Source organism: Eretmochelys imbricata, chromosome 2 (genome assembly GCF_965152235.1).
Source record: "Eretmochelys imbricata isolate rEreImb1 chromosome 2, rEreImb1.hap1, whole genome shotgun sequence".
Taxonomy (NCBI): Eukaryota; Metazoa; Chordata; order Testudines; family Cheloniidae; genus Eretmochelys; species Eretmochelys imbricata.
The window spans coordinates 109353190-109379682 of NC_135573.1; the positions used below are offsets into that span (position 1 = coordinate 109353190).

Genomic DNA, 26493 nt, shown 5'->3' on the forward strand with positions numbered 1-26493 from the left:
CTCCACCTAATTACTTCACGAGGAATGGCAAGACTCCTGTGGGTAGCATGTTGCTCTGACCAGTGAGAAACTCGGATTTAATTCCCAAGGTTAAGTAAAATGCTTTGAGGGCACCACATGCAACTCATGACAAGGGGTACACCTATATTGTGTACTGGCCCTTATAGTTGAGCAAGGAACTCCTTTGGCTTGAAAGGGAATCCCCATTCATCCTTCTGCGTCTGAATGAGGAAGTCATTTTGAGGGCTAAAAAAATATTTCTCATTATCTGCATATTTAATTGCAGCCTTACTCCTTTCAAATGTATGCCAAGACCTGAAAAGATATGCAAATAAGAACAGTAGCTGCATCTTTCTGCTGGAAATGTAACTGTAAAATAATTAATTTTTAGCACTTAAATTTGTAATTAACTCCTGTTAAGAATGGGAGAAGTTCACACCTACTTTGTGCTGCTATTTCAGTCTGGTTTCAAATTCAAGACAATTTACTGGCTTACATTTTGAAGTTAGTTATGGCAAGTGGAAAGAGCAAGCAGACTTTTTAAATTTAAAGTTTTGCCCTTCAGTCTGCTGAAAATCAGTGGAAGGACTCCCAGAACTTGCAGAGTTTTGTTCTCTCTCTCTCTCTCTCTATTTCTAGTTCCCTAGGACACGAAGATTTCCAGGAGTTTAATTTTAAAAGTTAGTACTTATCAAATATTCATAGACCTACATAACAAATCATGGCAAACTATCTAAAGATGAAAATCTTAATCTTTAACAGGTTGAGTTGAAGAACATTTGCATTACCCTTGATATGCAAAATATTATAGGGTATACTTAAATACTTTTGCATATTCAGACTCGTAACTAATATGAAAAGCAGCTGATGTACGTTTGATCTGCTGTGCTAATCCTCTTCAACAAAATTTCCATGTTAATTCTTAAAATCTTCCTTCTCTGCGAAAGCAATTGCACATATGTTGTTTTAGGTCTTAGTACATCTGACTATCTGTTTGCTTTACTGCTTTTTGCCCCCTTCAGCACTGAAAAGTCTATACATATAACACTGGGGAAATTCTGCTGTAGTATTAATTACATTCTGACTGCAGGACTAAACTCTGTCTTCCGTACATCTTTGCAACCTCACTATTTTCAACAGGGCTGGACAAGCATAACTGAGTACAATATTTGGTCTGCAGAATTTCTTATGGTGAAGAAGAGTAAAACAGAAAGAATGAGCTTGAGCTTCAAACAGAATATTGAGTTTGACAGTACAAGCAACTGGAATTTTTACTTATAAGCTTAACTTGATATGGAAGGTACTGATACAAGCATAGAATCCCTCAGTGACCTCTTCATAATAAAACTGCACTTTAATACTTATTGTCTTGCACCCTACCAAACATAATTACTTTATCCAGAGATACCTCTTCCAGTGCAGTATAAACACTTATTTGAGTTATGTAATTCATAAGTAATGTGGAAGTTTTGAATGAAAGCAACCCTTGTTTACACGTATTCAGAATCCATTTCATAGCAGACCATTTAAACCCATGTTGATGAAATATTTGGCAATATGTTGTTGAGGTTTTTGATCATACCACGAAAGGCTCTAACGTGATGCATAGCAACAGTAACATTACTTATTGCAATAGAAGCCTTCATCAGTTTTCCAACTTTTGTGAGGCTAAAAAAATCAACACTAATGCAACAAGAAGTGTATTTACGCCATATTCTACTCATGTTTTCCTTATCAGTACAGCATATCAACTAGAGAACTTAAGTCAACCCTTTCATAAATATACTTCTCTTTAGCCCTGTAGTAATAGCTTAGAGCAGGGGAAGTCAATGGGTGGACCGGGGGCCAAATTTGGACCTTGACAAAAAATAGATTATCCCTGGTTTAGAAGTATTAGTAGTAGCCCCAACACCCAAACTCTTAGAATTCTCTCAGCAGTAGTAATTAGGTGCATATGTGTATCTACTTACCATCTTGTCTAGCGGGTGAAGGATTTGGAATGAATGTTGCAAAGGCAGCAACAGACACTTTCTGTTGTCTCTCCCAATATGATCTAGCCATGATCTGTTCTTGGCTGTCATCCAAAACTCAGTAAGTATTGTGGGAAATAATACTGTTTTTCCTGTTACCTTAAGGACTTTGGGAGCCAAATTAAAGGGACCTTGTTAGGTTCAAAGAAATTCTCGGCTCAAATGTATCTTCATTGGGTATTACTCTTCTCTTTGCTCATCTTGTACAATGAAGCTAGAACAATGAATTTCACTTTGGTTATTTTGCATTAATCTAGTTGCAGTTTCTGGATACAAAATTTCATTCACCACTATGTTTTAAAAAGGCAAAACATTTCGTTTCTGATCCTGCAAACCCTAAATTGTAACATGACACCCAGCTCTAGTTTCCCTTTATCCAAAACTGCTGATAAAGTAGACGACGTGTCCCAGTGTCTATCCATGCCCCAAATATACAGTAACTACTAGATGGCTGGATGGAAAGGCAGGAGCAACCAGAAGAAATAGTAGAGGCTAAAATATTAGCATTTTTGGTGGGGTTGCCTGCAAGGTTGTGTTTAAATAAGTCATGTTCACCAGACTTGTCCTGGAGTGGATAACTTCAAATCTGGGGGAAAAAAAGTTATTTACATTGTAACTAGGGAGACTTTTCTGAGGGAACTGCTGCTTATATTGTAGGTGTATTTATATCCCACAGTATATAGCTTTGAGTTGGTTTAGGGAAATTGTTGAGAAGGGAGACTTACTTTCATTGATTCTTGATGCTGACCTATTGTATGTAACTGTGTTTGTAAGCATCTACAGATAGGTACAGATGCAAATAGGAGTACTTAAATTGCCTACGCCTGCATGTGTTTGTAGGATCAATGTCTAACCAAAAGTGTCTCAAACTCTCAATACTTAAATGTTGACTTTTTTAAATAACCTGTTAAGATAATTGAATTTTGTTTCTGCTCAGATTCAGGAATGCCATGTTGAAAAGTATCTGCGAGGTCCTTGATTTGGAAAGATCGGGAGTTAATAATGAACTGGTTACCAGAATCTTAAACTTCTTAATGCATCCAAAACCTTCAGGCAAGGTGAGGCACAATTTTATTATACTTATTCATTGTTATGATTTCAACTTGGGGTGGGATGTGGGCAGAAAAAAACAATGGGGACATACAATGTTGCCTTAAGCGGTTTGCTCCCCCTTCCAAATATGCTTCTGCTACCATAGCTAAGTATGTGGGTGGCTCCTCGAAAGTGAATGTCTTTCTAAATCTGTTCCCGCGGTGACTCAGTGTAGCTGACCATAGCAGATCACATGTATAGGGCTGCAGGCTTAGGCAGAAGCCACAAGCTTGATCTTCTGTTCTCTTTTCCCATCATGCTCAGCTAGGCTGCAAAAGCATATGTATCCAGCTCATGGAGTTACCATTGGACATCTCTACCCAAGCAGCATGTAGTCTTTTTGCTTTGAGGAACAAAAAGGGAGCTGTGAAATGTGAGCCAAAAAGAAAAAAAATAGAAATGAGGTGAGGGAAGGGAGGAAGATGAAAATGGACAGAAAAAGGGTGGCAACTGTATCAGGGAATGGTATGAGGGCTCATTGTAGGTGGAAACACCTTTCAACCCATTCATCACACAGTGGGGAGGGGAAGGGGGGGATCACAGTTTTATTGGAACTGGAGTGTGTAACAATGCATTAAAACCAGCTGCACAAAATACTTAATTAGGCTCCTGTATTCCACCTTATTTTTTTTTAACCTAAGAGCAATACAGAAATGGTCAAAGGCTGTCATTGCTTATCAAAATTCCTTTTATCATAGTTGCTACAAATGTGAAGTCGTATACAGAAGTGAATAAGGAATGTCTCTGTCTATGCTGCTTTTTTTTGTTTGGGGAAGCAACCCAGACATCCATTTCTGTCAACACTTAACTTATTGAAGTGCTCTTCTACCCTGGAAAGTTATCCTCATTGGGGAGTTAATGTTTGTGTCTCTATAGGTTTAATTTGCTCAGTTTATGAAGAAACTATCTTCTAATAGCTGCCAGACCTACAAGTCAGTCTAGGTTCTTTCCTTCTCATGCATCATCTCCAGTAATAATAATAATCTGCTTTGAGTTACTTTTGTGCAGTTACTCGGAAGGCTTTTAAAAGAAACATGGACTCCCCCGATGCCATTTTCAAAGTTGCTTTTCCAGGGTAGAAGCACTAGAAGAGATTATAAGTTAAATAAGGAGAGTCTACTTGAGTGTCCCATACAGAGATGTTTGTTATTTAAAGCAGAAAATATGGAGCTCTTCCTAATAAACTTTAAATGACCATGTTTTTAGTCTTCAAAGACAAGTGTCTTTTGACAATTGGAGAGGTTAATCTAAAATGAAGCAGACATCACTAAAATGTACTGTGTGTACTTTCAGCCTCACAATGCTCAACTTTAGAGGGCTGCATATTAATGGGGATCAAAATTTTTCCCCTCCCCTGTTGACATCTTTCTACACACATAATCACCTGTTAAATGAGCTGATTGGTGTCATTGTGTTAGCAGGCATTGTGAAGTTTGGTTTTAGTCTTAACAGTGAGAACAAAAACGCAACAATAACTGAAGTTGGGCTTTTGTAGAATTATGGCTGAGGAATTAAATGAACTTTGCCTCAGTTTGTGTGGGGGAGGAATATGTATAGGTAAAATATGTATCTGGAGTTTTGTCCAACTTGAGGAACTTCCATTATATAACCAACATTTATTGCTGTTTGCATGTGATTCTACAGTGTAGATCAGTGTTTCTCTTAACCTTTCCTGACTGCTGTACCCCTTTCAGGAGGCTGATTTGTCTTGCATACCCCCAAGTTTCACCTTACTTAAGCTACTGGTTTACAAAATCAGACATAAAAAGACAGAAGTGTCACAATGCACTATTACTGAAAAATTGCTTACTTTCTTACTTTTACCATATAATCATAAAATAAATCATGACCCCCAGGTTGAGAAACACTGATATAGAATGTAAAGCAGTACAAACAAGTCATTTACTGTATGAAACTTTAGTTTTGTACTGACTTCAGTAGTGCTTTTCCTGTAGCCTGTTGTAAAACTAGGCAAATATGTAGATGAGTTGACGTGTCCTCTGGAAGACTTCAGCATACTCCCAGGAGAACATATACACCTGGTTGAGAAACACTAATGTAGATTATTGGATGGACATATTTGGAGAAACGTGTAGGTGGTAAAATAACTTACAGCAACACCCATCAAAGTAGCTTCACCAAACATAAGCTCTAAAACTGTTCTCATTAGGCAGCAACAGTAACCCTTTCTTATGGAATACAGATGTTTACCTAAACCAGGGGTGGGCAAACTTTTTGGCCTGAGGGCCACATCTGGGAGGGGAAATTGCATGCAGGGCCATGAATGTAGGGCTGGTGCAGGGGGTTGGAGTGCGGGAGGGGTGCGGTGTGCAGGAAGGGGCTCAGGGCAGGGGGTTGGGGTGCAGGAGGGGTGTGGGGTGTGGCAGGGACTTAGGGCAGGGCGTTAAGGTGCAGGAGGGGTGTGGCAGGGGGCTCCGGGTTGGGGTGCAGGAGGGGTTTGGGGTGCAGGCTCCGGCCCAGTGCCGCTTACCTTGAGCAGCTCCAGGGTGACAGCGGCGTGCAGTGGGGCTAAGGCCGCTCCCGGAAGCTGCTGGCACCATGTCCCTGCAGCCCCTGGGGGAGAGGGGGACAGAGGGCTCTGTGTGCTGCCCTCACCTGCAGGTACCTCCCCCGAAGCTCCCATTGGCGGCGGTTCCTCGTTCCCAGCCAATGGGAGCTGTGGGGGGCGGTGCCTGCAGGCAAGGGCAGCACATGGAGCCCTCTGTCTTCCTTCCCCCACCCTCCCCGGGGCCGCAGGGCTGTGGTGCTGGCCACTTTCAGGAGTGGCGCGGGGCCAGAGCAGGCAGGGAGCCTGCTTTAGCCCCACGGGGGTGGCAATCCCGTGGGCCGGATCCAAAGCCCTGACGGGCCGTAGATTGTCCACCTCTGACCTAAACCCATCAGGCAAAGCTCTATCTAAAAATGAAGATTACATAATACTCTGAAAGCTATTAAATGCTGACCAGACTGCCAGAAGGAAAATTTGTTTGATTAGGGGACCATCTACTGAATGTGTTCATCTCTGGCTCTCATAATGCTTATATGAGCACTTAAAGAGTCAAGTCAGGTGAGGTGGCAATTCTTTATTGGACCAACCCCTGTTAGTGTGAGAGACAAGATTTTGATCTTACACAGAGTTCTTCTTCAAGTCTGGGAAATGTAGTCAGTGTCACAGTTAAATGCTGTCAGCAGAACGCTTACAGGATTCTTTGTTATTTTTGTGACTCAAGGGGAGAGGCAGCCTTTAATGCCAATTCACAATCAGTCTAGGGATTTAGATTATAACCAATATTTAGATTCGCATTTAAATCAGCTGGAAGTTCAATGTAGCAAATGAAGTGCAGGTATGTTGTGCTTATACTAACCCCCTTCTAAGGCAAGAGGGTTGTCTCAGTCTGTATTAGCTGAGGCTTCAGAATGGTTTTCAACGATAGTTCTAAAATACAGTACACTATATACCTTTCTCACCTCCAGAATGAGCCAGTATGCTTGGTAATGTCTCTATTGGCAAGAAAAAGATGAGGCATTTTTTAATATGATTGGCAGAAAAAAATTAGACAATAGCCATCTAGACATTTTTGTTGGGGTGGAGACTCTGAAAGAATCCAGGGTGCCCTTGTCAAAAATGTTTGTATTTCTAAATAATGGAGCAATACTTAAGATTAAGATTCTCAGCTTTTTAGATCTGAAAAGCTAAGCCTCTAACTTGAGTCCATTTTTGAGATAATGGGTTGAAGTGATTGGAGGGCAACATGTTCATCCACAATGAATGACAGTGTCTTTTTTGGGGGATAGGGAGGAAATAGACACAACAAACTATAAACTCAGCGTCCACCTGATTTCCCCCATACCACAGACACTGACAACTATGTGGCTACAATTTTAATTGTTTCATTGTGCCCTAAATTGTGATTTTGTCATGAACTTAAATAAAACAATCCCTTGAATTTTTTTAAAGTAGTGTAAACTCTTCACTTTAAAATGACGGTCCCTAGTAACGGGCATCTGGTGGTTGCCAAAAGCACATACTTTTAAGTTTTATGGGTCAGTGGTGGCTCTACCTCTGCTTATTCTTGATTCATATGATTTGACTGAAATTGAAATTTAAAAAATTATTAAATTTTGTTACTCTTTTAAACCCATACTTTTATCTTAAACAGCCATTGCCAAAGTCCAAAAAAACACCCAGCAAAGGCGGCAAAAAAGAACGCAGTAGCTCAGGAACTGCACGAAAAGTAAAACACACCAAATGTCCTGAGATTTTGTCGGATGAATCTAGTAGTGAGGAGGAGGATGAAAAGAAAGAGAAAGCTGAATCTTCTGAAGAAGATAAAGAGAGTGAAGAGGAGGTAAATATAACAAAACTTCATTTTCAGGAAAGATGAATGAGTTTGTCTTGCTTAGTTTGTAACTAACTGGCTACATTACTGGAAGGGGGTTTCAATATAGTGTTATTGTTTTGGTGGTGGGTTTTTTTTAAAAGTGTAAAGTAAGCTTTAGTTAGTGGAAAGGATTGCTTCACATGTGGACAACTTGAGACAAAAATTCATAAGGTACTATATATCAGGAAGACCTGACTTCTTCCAGTGTCAGAAATATGGTGTGATCCAAGAACTAAAACTTTGAGGGATGAAGAAACAGAAATCAGAGGACCTGGTTCTGATCTCAGATGCTTGTGAGTCTTGTAAAATCAGTTGCTGCATGTGATGGACTTTTTTTAAACATCTCTAACAAGCAGTGCAGCCAAGAGCTGAAATTTAAGCATTGCCTTTCTTATATCTCCTGGTGACATTTTCTAGTAAAACACCATTGCTTTTTGACTAGGGATTACTTTTAGTGAGCTACAGTTGAAGTAAGAATTGTAGAATTCAGTAAGTAAAGTCACTTCTACCTATCTAGCACTGGTCTTGGGACATCAGTTCCCAGATTCTTGTGTAGTTCTTTAGTGGTCCCTCAAATATTTATTAGTACAAAACTAAGCAACCTTAAATGGTTTTCTGCAGATTTTCAAGAGGTGATAGTCCCACTACACTCAATTTTCTACTCCTTTTTGTTTGTTCGTTCTTTTCAGAACCTTATTTTTCCATAAACTTAATTTTTTTTCTTCAAACACTAGCATTTTTCCTCATACATTCACAGCTTGAGATTCCCCTCATCCCTTTCTTCCCCCTATTCTCACAAAAGTTACAAAATGTGGAGTGGCAATACAAGCATCTTCACATTGACTCAACCCTATACTATACCAGTGAAGAGACTTCAGGCTTCGTATCCTTTGACATCTTGATCTCTTAGATGAGATCGTTTATTACCTGCAGTTATGGCTGTGGGTTTTGTGATGTGGACGTGTCCAATTCACTAATTTACAGGACTGAGACCAGCATTTCATATAAGCCACTGAACTACAGGTTGTGATAAAACGTCAGCCACTATTGACCTGGGCTGCACTTCCACTTATGATTTACAAGTGTGGTAGGCCATATATTTGAATTGTCTGAGCTATGGAAGGTAGTTAATCGTGAAAACTTTGTTGGAAGGCAAATTCGTGTAACTTCAAAATGAAAATGTCATAAAATGCCAAATGATATTTCACCACCATTCTCCATAAAACAAGATTGGAACCACACATTCTTAACTTGCCATTTTTTGGTGGTACTCACAGCTGGTGAGTTGAAAGAGGGCTAGAGTATTAAAAGCTAATTTTATATTTTGTTCATCTGTTCACCAGTACAGTCTTTCTGCTGTGAGGAGAGGAATCTGGCTCTCTGTGTCAGGAGTCTTCTTTAGAAATCCTTTTTCCAAGAGCTCAGCTGCCTATAAAAGATAGGTAAGCCCCACTCACCTCAGTTTTTTGCCTTTCTTCAAGAGGTAGGAGTTAAACCCTCTGTTCCTTCCGAGCTGTCAGGTAAAACCTGAAAACTTTTAGATGTCTGACACTCCTAAGGAGTGTTTACAGACCCACCTCAGAGGGACTATAATGTTAGAGAACTTCAAAGGAAACTTGATTAGTTTGTGGAAAAACTACCCTGCTCTTAAAACATTCTACCTCTTATGCCCTGTACAGGCAATTCTCCTGACTGAGGGTCTTAAAGGAAAAGTTTCAGCAAACCAAGGGGTTGTGTATATTTAAAATGCTGACAGAGGGGTTCTCATTTCAGCACAGGTAATCCACCTCCCCGACAGGCTGTCTACACTGGGGTTTAACTGGATAGGTTTAACTGGATTTTTCACACCCCTGAGCGATGTTATACCGACATAATTTCATATTGTAGACCAGACCCAAGTAAACTCACTCAAGTTATCCCAAATTCCATGAAGGTTCAGACCAGAGTTGTCCGAACAGTGAGAAGTCAGACACTTAATTTACAATCAACTTGAAGATCAAACTTTCACAGACAATCTATAGATGAATATCTGTAGGCTATAATGTATGAAGTTATTGAAAATAAATTGAAATTATAAACCTGCTTGGAACAGAAGCTTATTGACAACTGAAAACTGGATGTCTCTTTAGCTCAGTTGTGGCAAATGGCAAAAGGTAGGCAAGAACTGCCTATATATTTAAAACGGCAAAAATTTATTATTTTTTTGCCATGTGCTTAACAGTCCTTCAGCAACAGCACAATAAAAACTAGCTAGACGGCCCTCATTTAGTTAGGCTATTCTGCTCTCTGTTGAGCTAACTGTTGGAGTCGTGGGTGAGGAATGGTTGGGACAGATGCAAACACCTGCATGCTTCTCTTGATTGAGATTCCAAAAAGACAGCTTCTTAGAATTAAGGATTCAAAGACAATTTTTAGAAAACAATCTGGATTCTGAGGAAAGAACACTTCCTATACGTTATAAGGCAGACTGACTTCCATTTAAACTTCTAACCTTGCTCTGTAGCCAAACACTTAAAACACCAAAGCACTCCAGTTTGAAAAGTAACTACTTAAGGATATGATCTGTGTGTATTTCCTGCTGACTACAGTGACAAAGTTCTCAGTGCTTCTGTTGCCTCTGAAAAGCCAACAGCTCTGAGGCAGTGAGCTGGATTCTAGTCTGACTGGGGCACCAACACAATTAACTAAGTTTTATGGGTTGCACAAGTGTAAATGAAAGTAGTTACTGGTAATGTGAGTCAAAATCCAATTTGGTTTTTTTTCATGTCAAATTGTTTTGCACTAGTTACGATTTACAGGACTTAAGCACATGCTTAACTTTTGACTTTTCCTTTTGAGAAATTCCCAAGTTCTTATTTTTTGCAGTATCATTTGATGCTAAACAGTGTTGTGGAGTTCCATGCTTGCCTCAGTAACTTTCAGAGGAAGTTTCTAGGGCTGGCAGTTAAACAGACTCTGATCCTGTAGACTTAAATACGTTTAACTTGTGTAAATAAAGCAAACATGTCTAGTTTATGTATCCTGTATCTTCTATTTATCAGTTGATTTTGACTTCATCAAATATGTTGTAGTTTGTCTATTTTTAAAGCATCATAACTGAGCCAGTTGTGTGCATTCATTAATGTAGTTCACTTCTACTAGTAAAAATTCACCCATGTGTAATAGTTAGAGGCCATGCAGCCATACTTCTGCCTGACTGAAGGGATGCTAAGTTGCAGTATTGTGGGCAAGGATGGAAACTAAAACTAGATTGTTTATAGAATACCATGGTTTGCTTGTTCAGTTTTAATCAGACTCTCAAGGGTTCTGTTGTAGGGCAAATGGTGCCTAGGGTATTCTAGAAATCAGATGACATAGCAGTCAGTTATTGGTGCTCCGCTAAAATAAACTGACTAAAGTTTTGGGATGATAAAACTGACAAAGTAAAAGGAAGGTAAGTAGAACATTGTGGAAGGGATAAGAGTTGGCATTCTGTTAGTAGTGGATTGCTTTCTAGGTGCACCTCTGCTTATTTTTGGCAGACTGGAGCAATTATGCGTACTTCTGGTTTTGTCTTAAAGGATAGTCGCTACTTATAGGAAAAACAGAATCTGCTTTGGAATAGTTATTGATGGGACACTATTGTATTAAGTGTAATTCTACTCTAAAATTATTTAAAATGACACCTTTTAATTCCAGTGTCTATCATTTATTGTGAACTGATCCCATATGTCATACTTTCTAACTGCCATACCTACAAATGTAATCAGGATTCTTTCCTTCTGGTGATTCGTCACCAATAAAATATTTTGTACACCAAATTAGATCCTCAGTTACACCCATACAATCTTGTTTAAGACTAATGGGGTTGTGCAGGTATGGGGGGTTGAAACTTGGCTGGCAAAAGCTTTATTACTTATGATGCTATGTGAGCACGAAAAAATGTAACTTTCATAATTTTCCAAGGTGGAATGAGTCCTGGGTATGTTTGTAGGATTGGCGGTTAGAAAATGCATCTTGCTTCATGGATAAATTCAGGTTACAATAATCATCGAACTCTCTGCCATTGTAGTCCCTTTTCAGAGTAGAATTTCACTTTAACCAGGCCTATGAAGATACCTGCCTCCTGGGGGAAAAAATGCTCTCTAATAACATCAGACATAATTATGAATGGAGATACTTAGTACAATCACCCATAAGGCTAGAAAAAGTTCCAGCTGTTTGTTAAAACAGTCAAGAATTTGATTGTCTTGGTTTGAGCTCCAGAGTTTATGCAAAATTAAAATCTAATCTTGAAGAGTCCAGATTTTAACTTCACAGTACCTATGCATTTTCCTCACTACCATCCACTATAGTACACAGCTATAAATAGCCAGTATGTCACATCTGAATGTAATAATTCAGTTTGCAATGACATGTTTCTCACACCCATGTAGCATATTGGTGGGGATTGAGAGCTGTTGTGCTAGAAGTCAGGATTCAATCCATTCTTTTCTCTCCTACAGCAACCTAAGAAAGCATCTAAAAAAGAAAAACCTAAACAGAAGATGCCTTCTAAAAACAAGAAAGCTGTGAAAAGTGCTAATGTCAAGAAAGCAGATAGCAGCACTACAAAGAAGAATCAGAACAGTTCAAAAAAAGGTAAAGGTTTTAGTCTTGTTTTCACTGTGTTGCTTAATTTAGAAGATGAGTCTTAACCTTAACTGTACAGCAAAACATTGCATACTTTTTATTGCTTCTCTGATGTAGAAATCACAAGTTTGTTTTGCTAATTTAGATTTGAAATAGCAGGATGAGACCCCCTCTCTGCTGGGGGGCCTTGGCAAGATCTTTAACAGGACCTGTAGAGTGATTTAACAGAATCTTATAACCTGGTCTGCAGCCATACTTCAGCCTGATTGATGGGAGAAGCTGAATTGCAGTATTCTGGGTTAGGGCAGAAATTAATACTAGATAGTTTTAAACACTTGGTATTTTATAAACAAAATCAGCAAAACATGATCTGTCAGATTGTCAAGGAATAATGTGGGACAGGGTGGGACATAATTGTCCTGTGTTCTTTTCTGGAGGAAGGAAGCAGCAGGGAGATGTCAAACATTTGAAATCTAATAAAGTAAATCTTCCAGATTTAGAAAGTGAGTCTGAGGATAGTTCAGATGATGAACCTTTAATTAAAAAGTTGAAGAAACCACCTACAGATGAAGATCTTAAGGAAACTGTCAAGAAGTTATTGGCCAATGCAAATTTGGAGGAAGTCACAATGAAACAGATTTGCAAAGAGGTATGTGTAAAAATTCTACAGCTTTCGTTTAAAGTTTTGTTTAAAAACTAACTTTGATATTCCTAATTTTGTTTTGTAAATTGTAAATGTGTGAAAATGTAAATATTTCATATACTAATTATACTCAAAGAAATGTGTGAATGTCTAAAGCTGTACCACTTAAGGCTTTGATCTTGAACTAGGCTGCATTGAATCTTGTCAGCACTTTGCTGGAAAGCCTCAGGGTGCTAGAGGTTAACAGAGGGTTAACACTTTCCCCTCAGCCTCCTCTACCCCACACATCTACCTGGCTGTTTTGTGAATTTAGTCCTCGTTTGCTTTTTGTCAAAATACATAAAATAAAACACATTTGAGTCAAAGTATTTTTTGACTTGCCCAAAATTTTGTTTTCAGCTGGACCTGAAACTAAACTTTTTTTAAATTTTTCAGAATTGCCAGCAAGTCAAAAAATCCATTATTTGCCAGTTTAGTGATCATCTCTCTCCCATCTCCCCCCCCCCCCCCCCCCATTTGGCTACTGATAGTGGTAAAACAGTATCTGTTTTTAAAAACAGTACTGTCATTGATTGATTTAAAGGACCCAAAACTGTACTTACTGTGGACCTGGTCTTTGTTCTTTTAGTCTCTTTCATACTTACGGGGAATGCAGCTGCCGGTCTAGAGTAGTGGTTCTCAACATGTGGTCCGTGAAAGCCTTAAACTGAAAAGATTTCAGTGTGCTCTCGCTCTGTGTGTGTGTGTGTGTGTGTGTGTGTGTGTGTGTGTGTGTGTGTGTGTGTAAAAAAAACTTCATGGGGTCCACATCTCTATTTAAAATTTCTTAGGGGTCCACAAATGAGAAAAGGTTGAGAACCACTGGTCCAGAGGATACAACACACCCAGTGGTAAACAGCATGAATTGCTTGACTCCAGGGTATTCTGTCACCCACATGTTGTGCTTTATTAATATGAAAACTGTAACTCCTGTTATTAAAAATAACTGCTACACAAACTTTCAAAAACTGAGTTTAGGCAAAATGAGGGAAATAAAAGGTTTGACACTTCAAATGACATTGTACAACTTACATTTGGATTCTACAACTCCAGCTCCTCTGCACTAAAATCATGAAGTTAATGTTCTGAAAACTAAAAGTAACAGACTTCTCACTCACACTAGCTCTTTTTTATTGCTTGCTTTAGGTATATGAAAATTATCCCAGTTATGACTTGTCTGAAAGAAAAGATTTCATCAAAAAGACAGTTAAAGAGGTAAACTTATCTGAAAAAGTAAATGGTATATTTTTAAACATCAGAGGTTGGGACACTATATAATACTAAGTATCAGAGGGGTAGCCATGTTAGTCTGGATCTGTAAAAGCAGCAAAGAGTCCTGTGGCACCTTATAGACTAACAGACGTATTGGAGCATAAGCTTTCATGGGTGAATACCCACTTCGTCGGATGCATGTAGTGGAAATTTCCAGAGGCAGGTATAAATATGCAAGCAAGAATCAGGCTAGGGATAATGAGGTTAGTTCAATCAGGGAGGATGAGGACCTTTTCTAGCAGTTGAGGTGTGAACACCAGGGGAGGAGAAACTGCTTTTGTAGTTGGCTAGCCATTCACAGTCTTCGTTTAATCCTGAGTTGATGGTGTCAAATTCGCAAATGAACTGAAGCTCAGCAATTTCTCTTTGAAGTCTGGTCCTGAAGTTTTTTTGCTGCAGGATGGCTACCTTTCAATCTGCTATTGTGTGTCCAGGGAGGTTGAAGTGTTCTCCTACAGGATTTTGCATATTGCCATTCCTAATATCTGATTTGTGTCCATTTATCCTTTTACATAGGGACTGTCCAGTTTAGACAATGTACATAGCAGAGGGGCATTGCTGGCACATGATGGCGTCTATTACATTGGTGGACGTGCAGGTGAATGAATCAGTGATGATGTGACTGATCTGGTTAGGTCCTGTGATGGTGTCGCTGGTGTAGATATGTGTGGGCAGAGTTGGCATCGAGGTTTGTTGCATGGATTGGTTCCTGAGCTAGTTACTCTGCTGTGGTGTGTAGTTGCTGGTGAGAATATGCTTCAGGTTTTCTGTGGACAAGGACTGGCCTGACTCCTAAGGCCTGTGAAAGTGAGGGATCGCTGTCCAGGATGGGTTGTAGATCAGTGATGATGCGTTGGAGAGGTTTTAGCTGAGGACTGTATATGATGGCCAGTGGAGTTCTGTTGGTTCTTTCTTGGGCTTGTCTTGCAGCAGGAGGCTTCTGGGTACACGTCTGGCTCTGTTGATCTGTTTCCTTATTTCCTCGTATGGGTATCATAGTTTTGAGAGTGCTTGGTGAAGATCTTGTAGGTGTTGGTCTCTGTCTGAAGGGTTGGAGCAAATATGGTTGTACTAGTACTAGTTTCAGAAAGCTTGGTTTTTTTGTATGGGAAGTGACCAAAAACATTTTTCAGGCCAACCTTGATTCAGGAGCTGGATCTTTGCCCTATGTGCTCTTCATCTAAAAGCTGATAGTTTTTTTTCTTAACATTAGTCAAACGTGAATGCCACTCACATGTGGGTTCAATAATTTTTTTATCTTTAGGAAATACGAGTTACTATTCAGGAAGAACTAAAATAGTAAAGCTACCATGGCCTCTATTAATCTAACTAGCATAATTAATGCACAGCTTTGAAAGGGCTAAATCATGGCCTAGGCTACACAGCAATTTAGGGATGCAAAGCACTGGCTACTTGCATCACAGGTAATAGCACAGGTAATACAGCGGGGAGGGACAGCTCAGTAGTTTGAGCTTTGGCCTGCTAAACCCAGGGTTGTGAGTTCAATCCTTGAGGGGGCCATTTAGGGATATGGGGCAAAAATTGGGGATTGGTCCTGCTTTGAGCAGGGGGTTGGACTAGATGACCTCCTGAGGTCCCTTCCAACCCTGATATTCTATGATTCTATGAGGAGAGAACACAAGCTGAGCTGCTCTGTTCCCTCTCCATGCAGCTGTGTGGGAGTGGGGAGAGAGCAGGCAGAGCCTTGGCTCAGCACATATCTCCAGTCACACACCTGGTTGGGAGAGTTATGATGCTGCCTTGAAGAGAGTACACTGCATCTGATGTAGACCCCATACTCCCTCCCTGCAGCAGTAGGGGAAACAGGAAGGAAACTGACTCCATGAATTGCAATCTTGCTTTCTTTAGCTGCTACAGCAACATGCCACCCTTAATGTAGAGCTCATGATCCAGGCTGTAGCTAGTAATGCTTAAGAATAATTTCAAGTGAATTCATTTTGCTACTCCCTAAAATAAAAAAGGGATGATGTAAGGGAACCAGTACTTGTTAGTCAGACTGCAGAAAAATTGTAAGTGAATGTCTCTATTTTACTTCAAACCCTCTAATAAAAAATAATGCATACACCTCAAATGTCGTGTATGCCAGCTAAAACACAGTGGAATATTCTAACATGAGATGGTACTGAACAATTTGATTTGTGATGGTACTCCCATGTAAATGGGATGGTTGAGAGAAGAGCATAAGCATTTCTTAACTAGCATTTTTGTACCTGTTCTTGAACAGCCTTTATCTTAATGGTAGACTGGTATGGAATTGATTAAGGCTAAAGGAGAAACTGTCTCATTTCAGTTGATTTCATGATCTAATTGACTGGAGGAAATGAAAACTGCTGACTTATGTTCCCATGGATTTGAAGATGATAGACACCAGCAAAAAGAATGTTTGTGATATATTATGTTTAGTCAGCGCTGATTCTGCGGACCGAGTATCAGTGTAAATTGCTTTGTGTACCTTTTTAATAATTGCATTTGATGCAGGTTTTAGTTAACTTGCTTACTTTTTTTTGCATGGCAATAAATGTTCCCTTTTTATAGTTTTGTACATTTTGAATTGCTTTGTAGTAGTAGATTCATTAAGACATCATAGCTTTTAATGTGCTTTAATACCTTGCATAATTTTTTTTAAGACTCAAGTAGGATAAAAGTTTGTGTTCGCATACATACATGCAGAAATTGTCTGGAATATTGCAGTATTGGGTTATAGAAATATTTGAATGCATATTCTGAAGATCAGTCATGCTAGTGTTTATATTCTGATTTACATGCTATAAATTCAGAATGCTCAATCTACATTACTGTCTTGCATGTGTATGCACTGAGAACCATCAAAGCATGGTAACTAATTGGCAGATATTATTTTTGTACTTTTAAAGACTGTATATAAAATTATTGCAGATTTCTGTTGTGCAAATCAGTTTTTTAAATCTCTAGTTATCTTAGGACTTATGACATGTCAGTGTTCAGCAGTGATGCTGGGATGAAAAGTGGGAAGCTCCGTTGAAGTTTTACTGTTTGTCCAATCTTGCCTTGTAAGGAAGATTCGCCTGTAATTTTATACTTAAGCTTTTCAGTGTTTAACTTTATATAAAAGGCTACAGCTGTATTTGTTCCAATGGCTTGACCTAATACATTAATAAAGTTCAAAGTGAAGGCTATGGGGGGAAAAGTAATTGACTTGATAATGCTTATTTGGGTGTTGGACTCTGTGGCCAAAACTTTCAGAAGTGGGTGCCTAAAGTGATGAACACCTGGCAGGCTTAACAACTGAAAATCATGCCCCAAATCTAGGAGCCCAAGCAGGATAGTACTTAATCATTTACTTTAAGTGCTATTCTGAATAGGAATAGTTTTCTAAATTCAAGCATAAATATGGTTTATGGTACTCTAGAATCACATCTCAAACTTTGGCCAACTGCTTCTGGTTCAAAGTGGAAATTTTCATGTAAGTTGTTTTTGCCCACCATATTATACCTTTGTGCTATTATAGAAAGTCACTTATAATTTATGTAAAATACTAACACAGGCCAAACAAAGTGTTGCTATCAATGCTATGAAAAACAAATCCTCTAATGACTCCAGTATTCAAGAGCAAAACATTTTTAAAATTTTAGTATTCTGTGTTTGCAAAATTAGGAGTCAGATTATTTAAATTCTGAAAATGTTCAGCCAGTCAGGATGTTAATTAACCTTTACCTTTTTATGATTTCTTTGCATGTAATCCTTTCTTTTAAAAGGCTGAATGTTTCAGTTTTGTACTCAATAAATGTCTTTCAGAAAAACTTAAATCAATTTTGATATTCACTTACCTGTACAGTAAAACTCTACAGCCACAGATGTGCACTTAGTCATCTAGAGAAAACTCTGGAAAAGGTTTCTGTGCTTTAGAGGTGTGATCTGTGCCATAACATGTCCTGCCATCAAAATATGACTACAACAAATGACCGACCCCTTGTGCAATTGCTTTGAACAATCTTATCAACTTTAACAAAGGCATTTAAACAATTTCAAAATCCTGGTAAAGCAGTAAGTTACTTGTCACTGAATCTTGTTTTGTCCTTGGGTAGTACTACAATAGGTTATTTTTAAATTGTACTTCTAAAGCTTCTGTAAATAACACTCATGGCCAAGTCACCACCTTATTTGAATGAGGTGGACAAGATCAAAGTTACTGAATTTCTTCTCAAATGCTTTTCCTCATGTAGGAAAATGCTAATGAAAGCTAGAGTGCATAAGTGTTGACACTATGATCTAACTCTACCCCACTGGTTCTCAACCAAGGGTATGGTCTATGGGTGAAGCTTGTGTGTAGAGTATCATCTCTTGTCCCCACCACAGTCAGTGCTTGGTGAAGTGTTGTGTGATCCTTTGAAAGACGCTGGATCCATTATTGTACAGATAATAGAATCAGGACTTGCAATTCAGAGATAGTTATAGAACAGCAACTATAAGATTCTGCCTCTAGATATTAGTCAAGCATGTGGTCATGTTGCTCAGTATGTGCTTAGCATCAATTTCAAAAACAATGTGCAACATCCAGTGGACACTTTCCAGTTTTATTCTGCTGCCATAACAGTCACACAGAAGAGTTGAAGTGTAACAGATCATGCTCTGCCTTCAGACATTTTGGTCATATTTTAAACAAATTTACTTAAAGCCATTCTCCAGTTGTTTATTTACAGGGAATAAACTGTACACAAGTTAGAAAAACTGGCATGCTTAATTAAATGACATAATTATTAGTCCCCAATAACTTCTCCAGTGCTTTAAGTTGGGCCAATTCTGAGGCTCTTAACTTTTTAAAAGTCTTAAATAAGTATAAACAAAATGGAATAGTCTCATTTTATGCTTGTTTCTCCACATATGAAGTGTAGCACGAAACAGTTTAAATGCCTGATTAGTCCATAATAAATGTCTTATTACTTTGGTAAACAGTTTAAAATTTACCATATGCTCTGCATTTATTATCCCCCATTCTTGCCTTTTTAATGAGGCCTTAATTCAGCAAAGCATTTAAACATGTGCCCACTGTTAAGAATGTATATAAATTCCAATGCAGTTGTCAACAGGACTTGGGTCTATGCTTAAAGTTCAGCATGTACAGAAATGCTTTGCTGAAGAGGGATAGACTGTTGAATTGGGATCTAAGACACTAAGGATTAACTGAAAGGTCAGGCTCTTAACTGTTTCCATGTTATTACGAAGCTGATTGGAGCTTTGACCAAGGCCTGTAGATGTGGGCTGTAAACAGAATGTATATTCTGAGCTTGTACCAATGATTCTTTTATTTAACTCTGTTTCTAAGCTTCTTTCCTATTAAAATTTTGGTATCTTATCTAGTACATTGAGAGAGGCAGGGAGCTCTTCCTTTCACTTTTGCCCACTATGGACACTTTTCATTTCCTGTTGAAATCTCTCTCACTTCCATTATAAATTGGTCTATAAAACATGGAATAATCAAAGTAGCAATGATTTAGCAAAATTTAAACCTTGATTACCATTTCTTCTACAAGCAAAGGATTTCAAGCCTTGCTCTCTAACCGTTAAGCCACTTACAATTTAGTACTTGAAGTATTTCAGAACTAGAGATATTAGCATTCTTTAGAGCAAAAAAAATTAGGAACACTTACACTTTCAGTCACATCCTCAGTTCAGTTTTAAAAAGCAGAATATTTAGCTGAAAAACAGATCTAGTTACATATAAACATCTTCAACCTTGTAAATTAAAGATTAAATAAAAATATTTAACATATCTGAACATCACATCTACTCTAGAAAACAAATTAGGTATCGAAGAAGAGTAAAAAATTTTTTTCTTCAGCAGGCTTCTTTTCTAAAGGTAACCTTTCTGGAGTTAAGCACTGTAACTCAAGAAGACTTGCTTTGTCACACACACACAGCATTCTAGAGACTAAGAAAAATAATTAAGTGCTTATTTTCCTTCCAGAATCACACAGAACTCTGCAGTAACATCACAGGAGGAAAAAAGTGTTTTGGTTTTTTTTTTTTAATTTAAAACATTTTCCATTTACCCTGTTCTATGGGATGTTAAGGCAGGTGTGGATGCTGTGTGTTTTATTTCTTGCTGCCTTCCCCTGTGGGAAGAACTTAAGTATCTACTTATCTTTTACTGAATTACTCCAGAATCATTTTTTATAATACCTTCAAATAATAAACTAAATCAAAGTGCAAGCCACCTTATTTCAGCCCTTCATAAAAAGCATATTTTACCTCATTCATCTTCACCTATTTTAAATACAAAAGCTGAATGAGTCACTAATAACTTACACTCCCCCTTTATCCCCAATTAAGCTCTCATAATTGTGTGTGTAAGTGATTCACCTACTCAGCTCAAATGAATTTGGAAGTTCACTTTCAAAGGAAAAACATCTAAACCCATACAATTTTTTTGTGCTACCCTACTTGCATGATCAACACTGAGCAAACCTAAACTTACTCTTATCATAAAGATTATTCCTTTACAACTCTGAATATGCAGCACAGAGAACATTTCAGAGACATTTTGACTGTAACAAAAGCTTTTTTCCTTTTGAAAAATCCTTTAGCTTCAATAACCCTTTGATGATTGCACTATAAACTGTTCCAGCAGTTTTTATTTAAAAGGAACACATTTGAGATGCCAAAGCCTGACTGGTGGACAGTAAATACACTGAAAAAATGTCAGAAGAGGTTATTAGGAGTAGGGTGGGGTAGATGTAACTGATTTTGTTCTCTCTTACAACCATCTCCATTGGCATTCCATGGTTTGGCTTGTTTGTTCAAGTACTACTCTGATCATGATCAACCTGAGAACAAAATGAATTTAGGAGCTCCACCACTAAATAATCCACCATGCTCTAATACTGTATAGAAATCAATTGCTCTGTTATTCTGAACTTCTTCAATGCAGGTGGTTTACTACAATAGTGTGGGCTGAACCATATAGAAAAAGGCCTCACACAGCAGGCTCTGGTAGTAGACCTGTGTGCGCCACAGTAGCAAGAGACTCCAATGTCAGTGCTGACATGTTAATATCATCTTTGTTGGAAAAATGACATTAAGAAAAACTATGACTTCATGTAGCACCAGGGTTTGAAAGAAAAGGAAAGTTAAAGATGAAGATTTTATCTTCAGATACCATATACTGTTTTAAGTACCACTTGGGGGAATGATAGCAAAGGGGAAATTGAAGAAAGTCTTACCCACAGAAAACAATTAAAAAATATATAGACACAAATGTCAGTATTCAAAATGCTGCTATTTTGCTTGCTTCTCGAACGCCACTCAAGTAGGCTCCTGTAACGGTCTGTGGAAAGTGCCTGTTTGTGGCCTATAATAAAATAAAAATTGCATAATTTCTGAAACAGCTATAGAAGAACAAAAATAAAATTCTGCTCCAAAACGAAGTTCTGTGTAGTGCAAGAGTGTTTGATATATGCTTTTACACAGGTATTTTCAAACTATTAAATGCTCTCAAATTTTAAAAATAGCTTGTTAAAAAGATGAACCAAAGAAAAGCCTTTTAAAAAAAAGGCAACAAGTATTGAATTTAGCAAAAAGGTAAACTCTGAAGTCATATATCCATTAAAGCGAAGAAATTGGACTCTTGGCAGAGGTAGTCATTTTTGCTAGTTTGGACATTACTTCAGAGAGGTTGTTCGTACACTTTCGTATATCAATACACAATAGTATCAATGGCATGAGTTTGTTACAGCTGCATAGTCAGTCAATTATGCAGTTCATCTGAACTGCGGTGGGCAATTATGAGTCTCAATCTATAATATGAACATGCGTTTTGTCTTTATAAAAATCAGCAATTGACCATATGTATCCAGATACAATTATGCAAAACATAACTACGATAAAGGGCATGCCTGGAGAGTCGTTTTTGAAGAACTACAATTTATCATTATTAACTACTTGAGACATTCCTCCATACATAGGCAGGGGCTTGTCTTTTAAAGAGCTTATTGCTCTTCTGTCTTCCATAGGGCAAGATGATAGTTACTGTACATCCCTAATGGAAAAACATGTCCACAGGGACTGAAGTCAGTTATATAAGTTATATCCACACCAGCGTAACAATTTTCCATTTTGCATCTTGTTTTGGGTATACATTTTGGTGCAGATTTTCAAAACTAGAGGCTCTGGCTCATATGGCTAAGCAGATTAAAACTACACAAACTGCAAAGAGAAGTTCAAATCACAATTACATCGAAAGCGTAAGTGGATTTTGTGGCCTCATCCTACTCTGCATTTATCCACTTCACAAAGCCACCCTTCAATTTGGTACAACTGGCAGTGCCAGCGCAAAACAAGCTAGGAAGTGCTGTACGTCAGAATCAAGGTGCATTGGCAAAGGGGATATTTACAAAATGTCTGTCCACTCTATATCTTTCTCTACCCAGCACTTAATCTCTTTTTTACAACAAATAAAAACTAAATTCTTGAACCAATTTTAGAATAATAATGAAGACATTTACCTCGCCAGCAAAGAAGATTGTTCCTTGAATGTCTTCAGCTATAACATCATAAGCCTCACCACTGCCACCTGTCTTTACAAAACTATATGCCATCTGGATCCAGGGATCTTTGTTCCATCGTGTAACAAAGTACTTTACTGGGTCTGGAACTTCCTGAATTATCAAGGAAATAAGTTATGCAGTATAATGGAGAGAGTTTATAGGAACCTCCAGTGAAGAATTATATTTGTTAAAATGCTTAACCTAATGTTTGAAATATTCAGGGTATACTCATGCAGCTTTGAACTTAGGAAATTTGAGAGTCTGCATAATACAAGGGTTGTAATGCTGCATACAGCTATATTTGGAGAAGAAACTCTTCTTCCCCCAGATGATATGCTTTGTATATTCTTCTGAACAGGTACAAGAAGCATCAGTTTACTAGTGATAACCTCAGGGTCAACATTACTATGCACAAAACTTTCTGCAACCAAGAGACTAAAGATCAACTTTGTGAAATAATGCTGAGATTTCTACAATAGTGGGGTACATCTTAGAAAGGAATCCTGGTGCAGCTTGTCTTTATAAACTGTAGTAACTGGTCCACCATGAAAGAAGTTTTACAGATAAGTTCTTCTGGTTGTATAAGATGGGGAGAAAACAATCAGACTGGCATGGAGACCAAATATTAATTTGCCACCTGTAAGTTCTTGAGAGGTCAGAATAGCAAGTAGGTGAACTTTTAATATGAATATAATTTGTTATAACAGCTGCTCACTCAAGTATATTTTCTGAGGAACAACTGAAAACTCAGGATTTCTTTAAGTGAATCACTTAAAAGTTAGCTATCAGTGTTATTTCTGTTGAGGCCATTAGCCTCATCCTTGCTGGTGTCTGCCAGCTTCATTAAAATCTCTCCCATCTAAGGGGTGGGGGGCTGGAAGTAAGCATGGACTCTGTATGCACCAACTATAAGGAAGGGCTCACACAAAGCATTAGAGCCACCAATGTACATCATGCATTACACAACACCTGAACTGCGTGACTAATTCAGACTAGAAAGCTCCAAACAAGATCCAAATTTCAAAATAATACAAATATGACAAAACAGTGGCAACATTTGTTTTACTCAAAGTTTACTCAACTCAAAGAATCCAGAGGTCAGTTTAGCCACTACTGGCTTGGCTACACTTGCGAGTTACAGCGCAATAAAGACTCCCCGGGCGCACTAGCTCACTACCTGTCCACACTGGCAAGGCACGTAGAGCACTCTGACTCTGCAGCTACAGCGCTGCTGGTACTCCACCTCGGCGAGTGGAATAACCGTTTGCTGCGCCCTCGCTGGAGTGTTGTGGCACCAGTGTGAACGAGGTGTTGCTTTACTGCTCTCTGATCAGCCTCCAGAAATGGCTCATAATCCCCTTAAGTCAAGTGGCCACTCTTGTCATTGTTTTTGAATTGGCTGTAGGAATGCGGAAATGCCCGTTGAAAGCTGTTTCTGACAGCCGGCTGCTTATCTCCTCCGAGGCAAAGCAACCATCACTGTGGAATGCTGTGTGTGTGAGAGAGAGGCGGCGGAGGGAGAGGGGTCTGCTGCTTTCTGAACTTACAAGACAGCATGCTGACATGCTCTCAGCCCCGCCCACCAAACCCACTCTCTCTCCCCCCACATAGCCACAACACACTCCACCCCACCCCCCACATTTGAAAAGCACGTTGTGTCACTTGCATGCTGGGATAGCTGCCCATAATGCACTGTGCCCAGTCCCAATGCAAGTGCTGCAAATATGGCCTCGCCAGAGCGCTTGAAGCTGTCAGTGTGTACAGACTGCAGGGCTTTCCCCTACTGCGCTCTACGAAGGTGGGTTTAACTCAAAGCGCTCTACATCTGCAAGTGTAGCCATGCCCTCAGTCTTCCTTAGCATCCAGCTGTTAAAAATCAGAGCCACTCTAGAATATCGTGAGAGGAAAGTTCAGCCCTCCAGGGTTGGGTGCAAATGGTATTGCTAAGTAATGATCTCCTGCTTCCCCAGAATTGGCAAATAGTGTTTATAATAAATGTAGATATTAGTTATTATCTCAAAGGTGACCTGCTAAGAAAAAGAGAGAGCAAAGAGGACTTGTACCCAACAGATATACAAGGAAGGCGTGCCTCTTTTGTGTGTGTGGGGAGGTGGGGGTTTATTCTGCTTGGTTTTCACATCAGAAAGCCAGCTCTTGACTAGCCTATACAACTTGCTGTATGGATGGTGAACTAGTGGGATGATAACATCGGAAAGATCAAGGACATGACACCTGATTAACTGAGAAGCGATTTTTACTCAGACTGTTTAAACTTTGTTTGGTTTTTCTTAATGCCTCTAACCAAAACATGTGGAAGAAAAACTCCCATTTGGTTTACATTTTACCAACCCTACTTCTTCAATTCAGGCCCATGATAGCTCCCAATTTCCTTTTCTGTGATCACAGAAGATCAGACTTGACAATCCTGATATTTCTCAGACAAAAGACAGGCAGAAAAACACACACATACACACGTTTCAGACCTTCTTTATACATCATAGAGAAGTAATAAAAGGGCGCAAACTTTTTGTTTCTTTGCAGGTCCCTCTTTAAATCTCTGGCAAGTTAATTCTTCTTTGACGGAAACAGACTTCTCTTACCTGCTCCTTAAACAGTTCTCGAAGTACAGTCATGCACAGTTGTAGTACTTGTTTGTCATCTAAATTCTTAATGGTTGTCACGGCATCTCCAGTAACTACTGACATTAGAACACTATATTTACCCTAGAATCAAAACATTAACATTTGATATCATTTCAGAAATACTAAGAATGTCTAGAAAGTCACTTAAATTACTACTGTCCCCAACAGACAGTCAGTGGGGAAAATTAACTTTTTTTTTTGGACCAAGTCAGTTATGATCCCAAAGAAAGTTCATCCTCTGTAGTTTTTACTCTCAGATATGAAAAAACTAGAAGTCAGAGGATAATATAGAACTTTATTAGGTAGAGTTAGTCCTTTTTAGAATAGTGCAGAATTAACTGGAACACATATATTTGTCAGCCTAAATAATACACAAAGGATGTTAACATGCTTACATTCATGCATAAAAGTCACATTTTCAGTGCCAGATCTGATCTCCTGTTCAATGCTAATGCTCCACTGCCAACTTCAAGAGACGGAAACAAGAAGAGGCCCCACTAGGATGCTAGTCATTATGGGTCTGAGACAAAGCCCACTGAAGTCCACGGAAGTCTTTATATTTACTTGACCGGGGTTTGGCTCAGGCACCAAATGTTCTGCTCTAAAACAGCTGTGGTCCTGCTTACCTGTTACCACAAAACTCAGCTATCAGGAGTTTCAAAAGTGAAAGAGCAGTGGCTACAGAATATTGCAGAAGGCCTCATCTCGCTCACAGTGTGCCATTCCTCCCTCTCCTCTTTATGGAGCAATTAACCTACCAGCATTACTAACCTAGAGAACAATTTGCTACGTAAGAATTACTCCAGAAGCTCCTATTTAACCTCAAAAACCCCCTCCACCAGCACACTGAATCTTTCTGCAGGAGTAACTTCTCAAATACTGGCAGGTGCCTTTTCTAAAGGTCAGCCAGGAACACATGATTACAGGACATTGTCTTCATAGGGTCTCTTGGAAAAGCCAGTAAGTTACAGAAAGCTCTTTACTTGTTCACAAAAAGTAGTAGATAAAAGGGCAAGGTACACTGAGAGTAAAAGGGGAGGGTGGAGGGGGTAGACATGCTGTCAAACCACAGGCTGGAGTTGGTATCAAAATCCATAGCTTTGAACTGACCTTACAGCCTTATTATTGTTATGGGTGAAGCCAATCTGACTGCAGTGGTGTCAGCCTACGGGTCCAATCTATGAGCCTGATTCTCTATCCCCCTTACTGGTTTAAAATGATTACACAAGGTGTAGGGAA

At 38.9% G+C, this 26493-nt stretch overlaps 2 protein-coding genes across 5 annotated transcripts in view; one reads left to right on the plus strand and one right to left on the minus strand.

The window, feature by feature from the left end:
* Positions 1-17875, plus strand: part of DEK (DEK proto-oncogene) — a 33361-nt gene extending 15486 nt beyond the window's left edge. For 2 of the 3 annotated variants that reach the window (XM_077810577.1, XM_077810578.1), the window contains exons 6-11: positions 2968-3088; positions 7283-7471; positions 11989-12124; positions 12610-12764; positions 13944-14012; positions 16381-17875. In XM_077810577.1, coding sequence (XP_077666703.1) covers positions 2968-3088; positions 7283-7471; positions 11989-12124; positions 12610-12764; positions 13944-14012; positions 16381-16392 — 682 coding nt within the window. In that variant the 3' untranslated portion in view covers positions 16393-17875. The remainder of the gene's footprint in view (positions 1-2967; positions 3089-7282; positions 7472-11988; positions 12125-12609; positions 12765-13943; positions 14013-16380) is intronic. The other variant, XM_077810579.1, reaches the window with a different exon arrangement.
* Positions 17876-18624: 749 nt separating this feature from the next.
* The window catches only part of KDM1B (lysine demethylase 1B), a 47630-nt gene continuing 39761 nt past the window's right edge, over positions 18625-26493 (minus strand). For both annotated transcript variants that reach the window (XM_077810576.1, XM_077810575.1), the window contains 3 exons: positions 25213-25335; positions 22571-22723; positions 18625-21417 (listed from right to left, as the gene is read on the minus strand). In XM_077810576.1, coding sequence (XP_077666702.1) covers positions 21334-21417; positions 22571-22723; positions 25213-25335 — 360 coding nt within the window. In that variant the 3' untranslated portion in view covers positions 18625-21333. The remainder of the gene's footprint in view (positions 21418-22570; positions 22724-25212; positions 25336-26493) is intronic.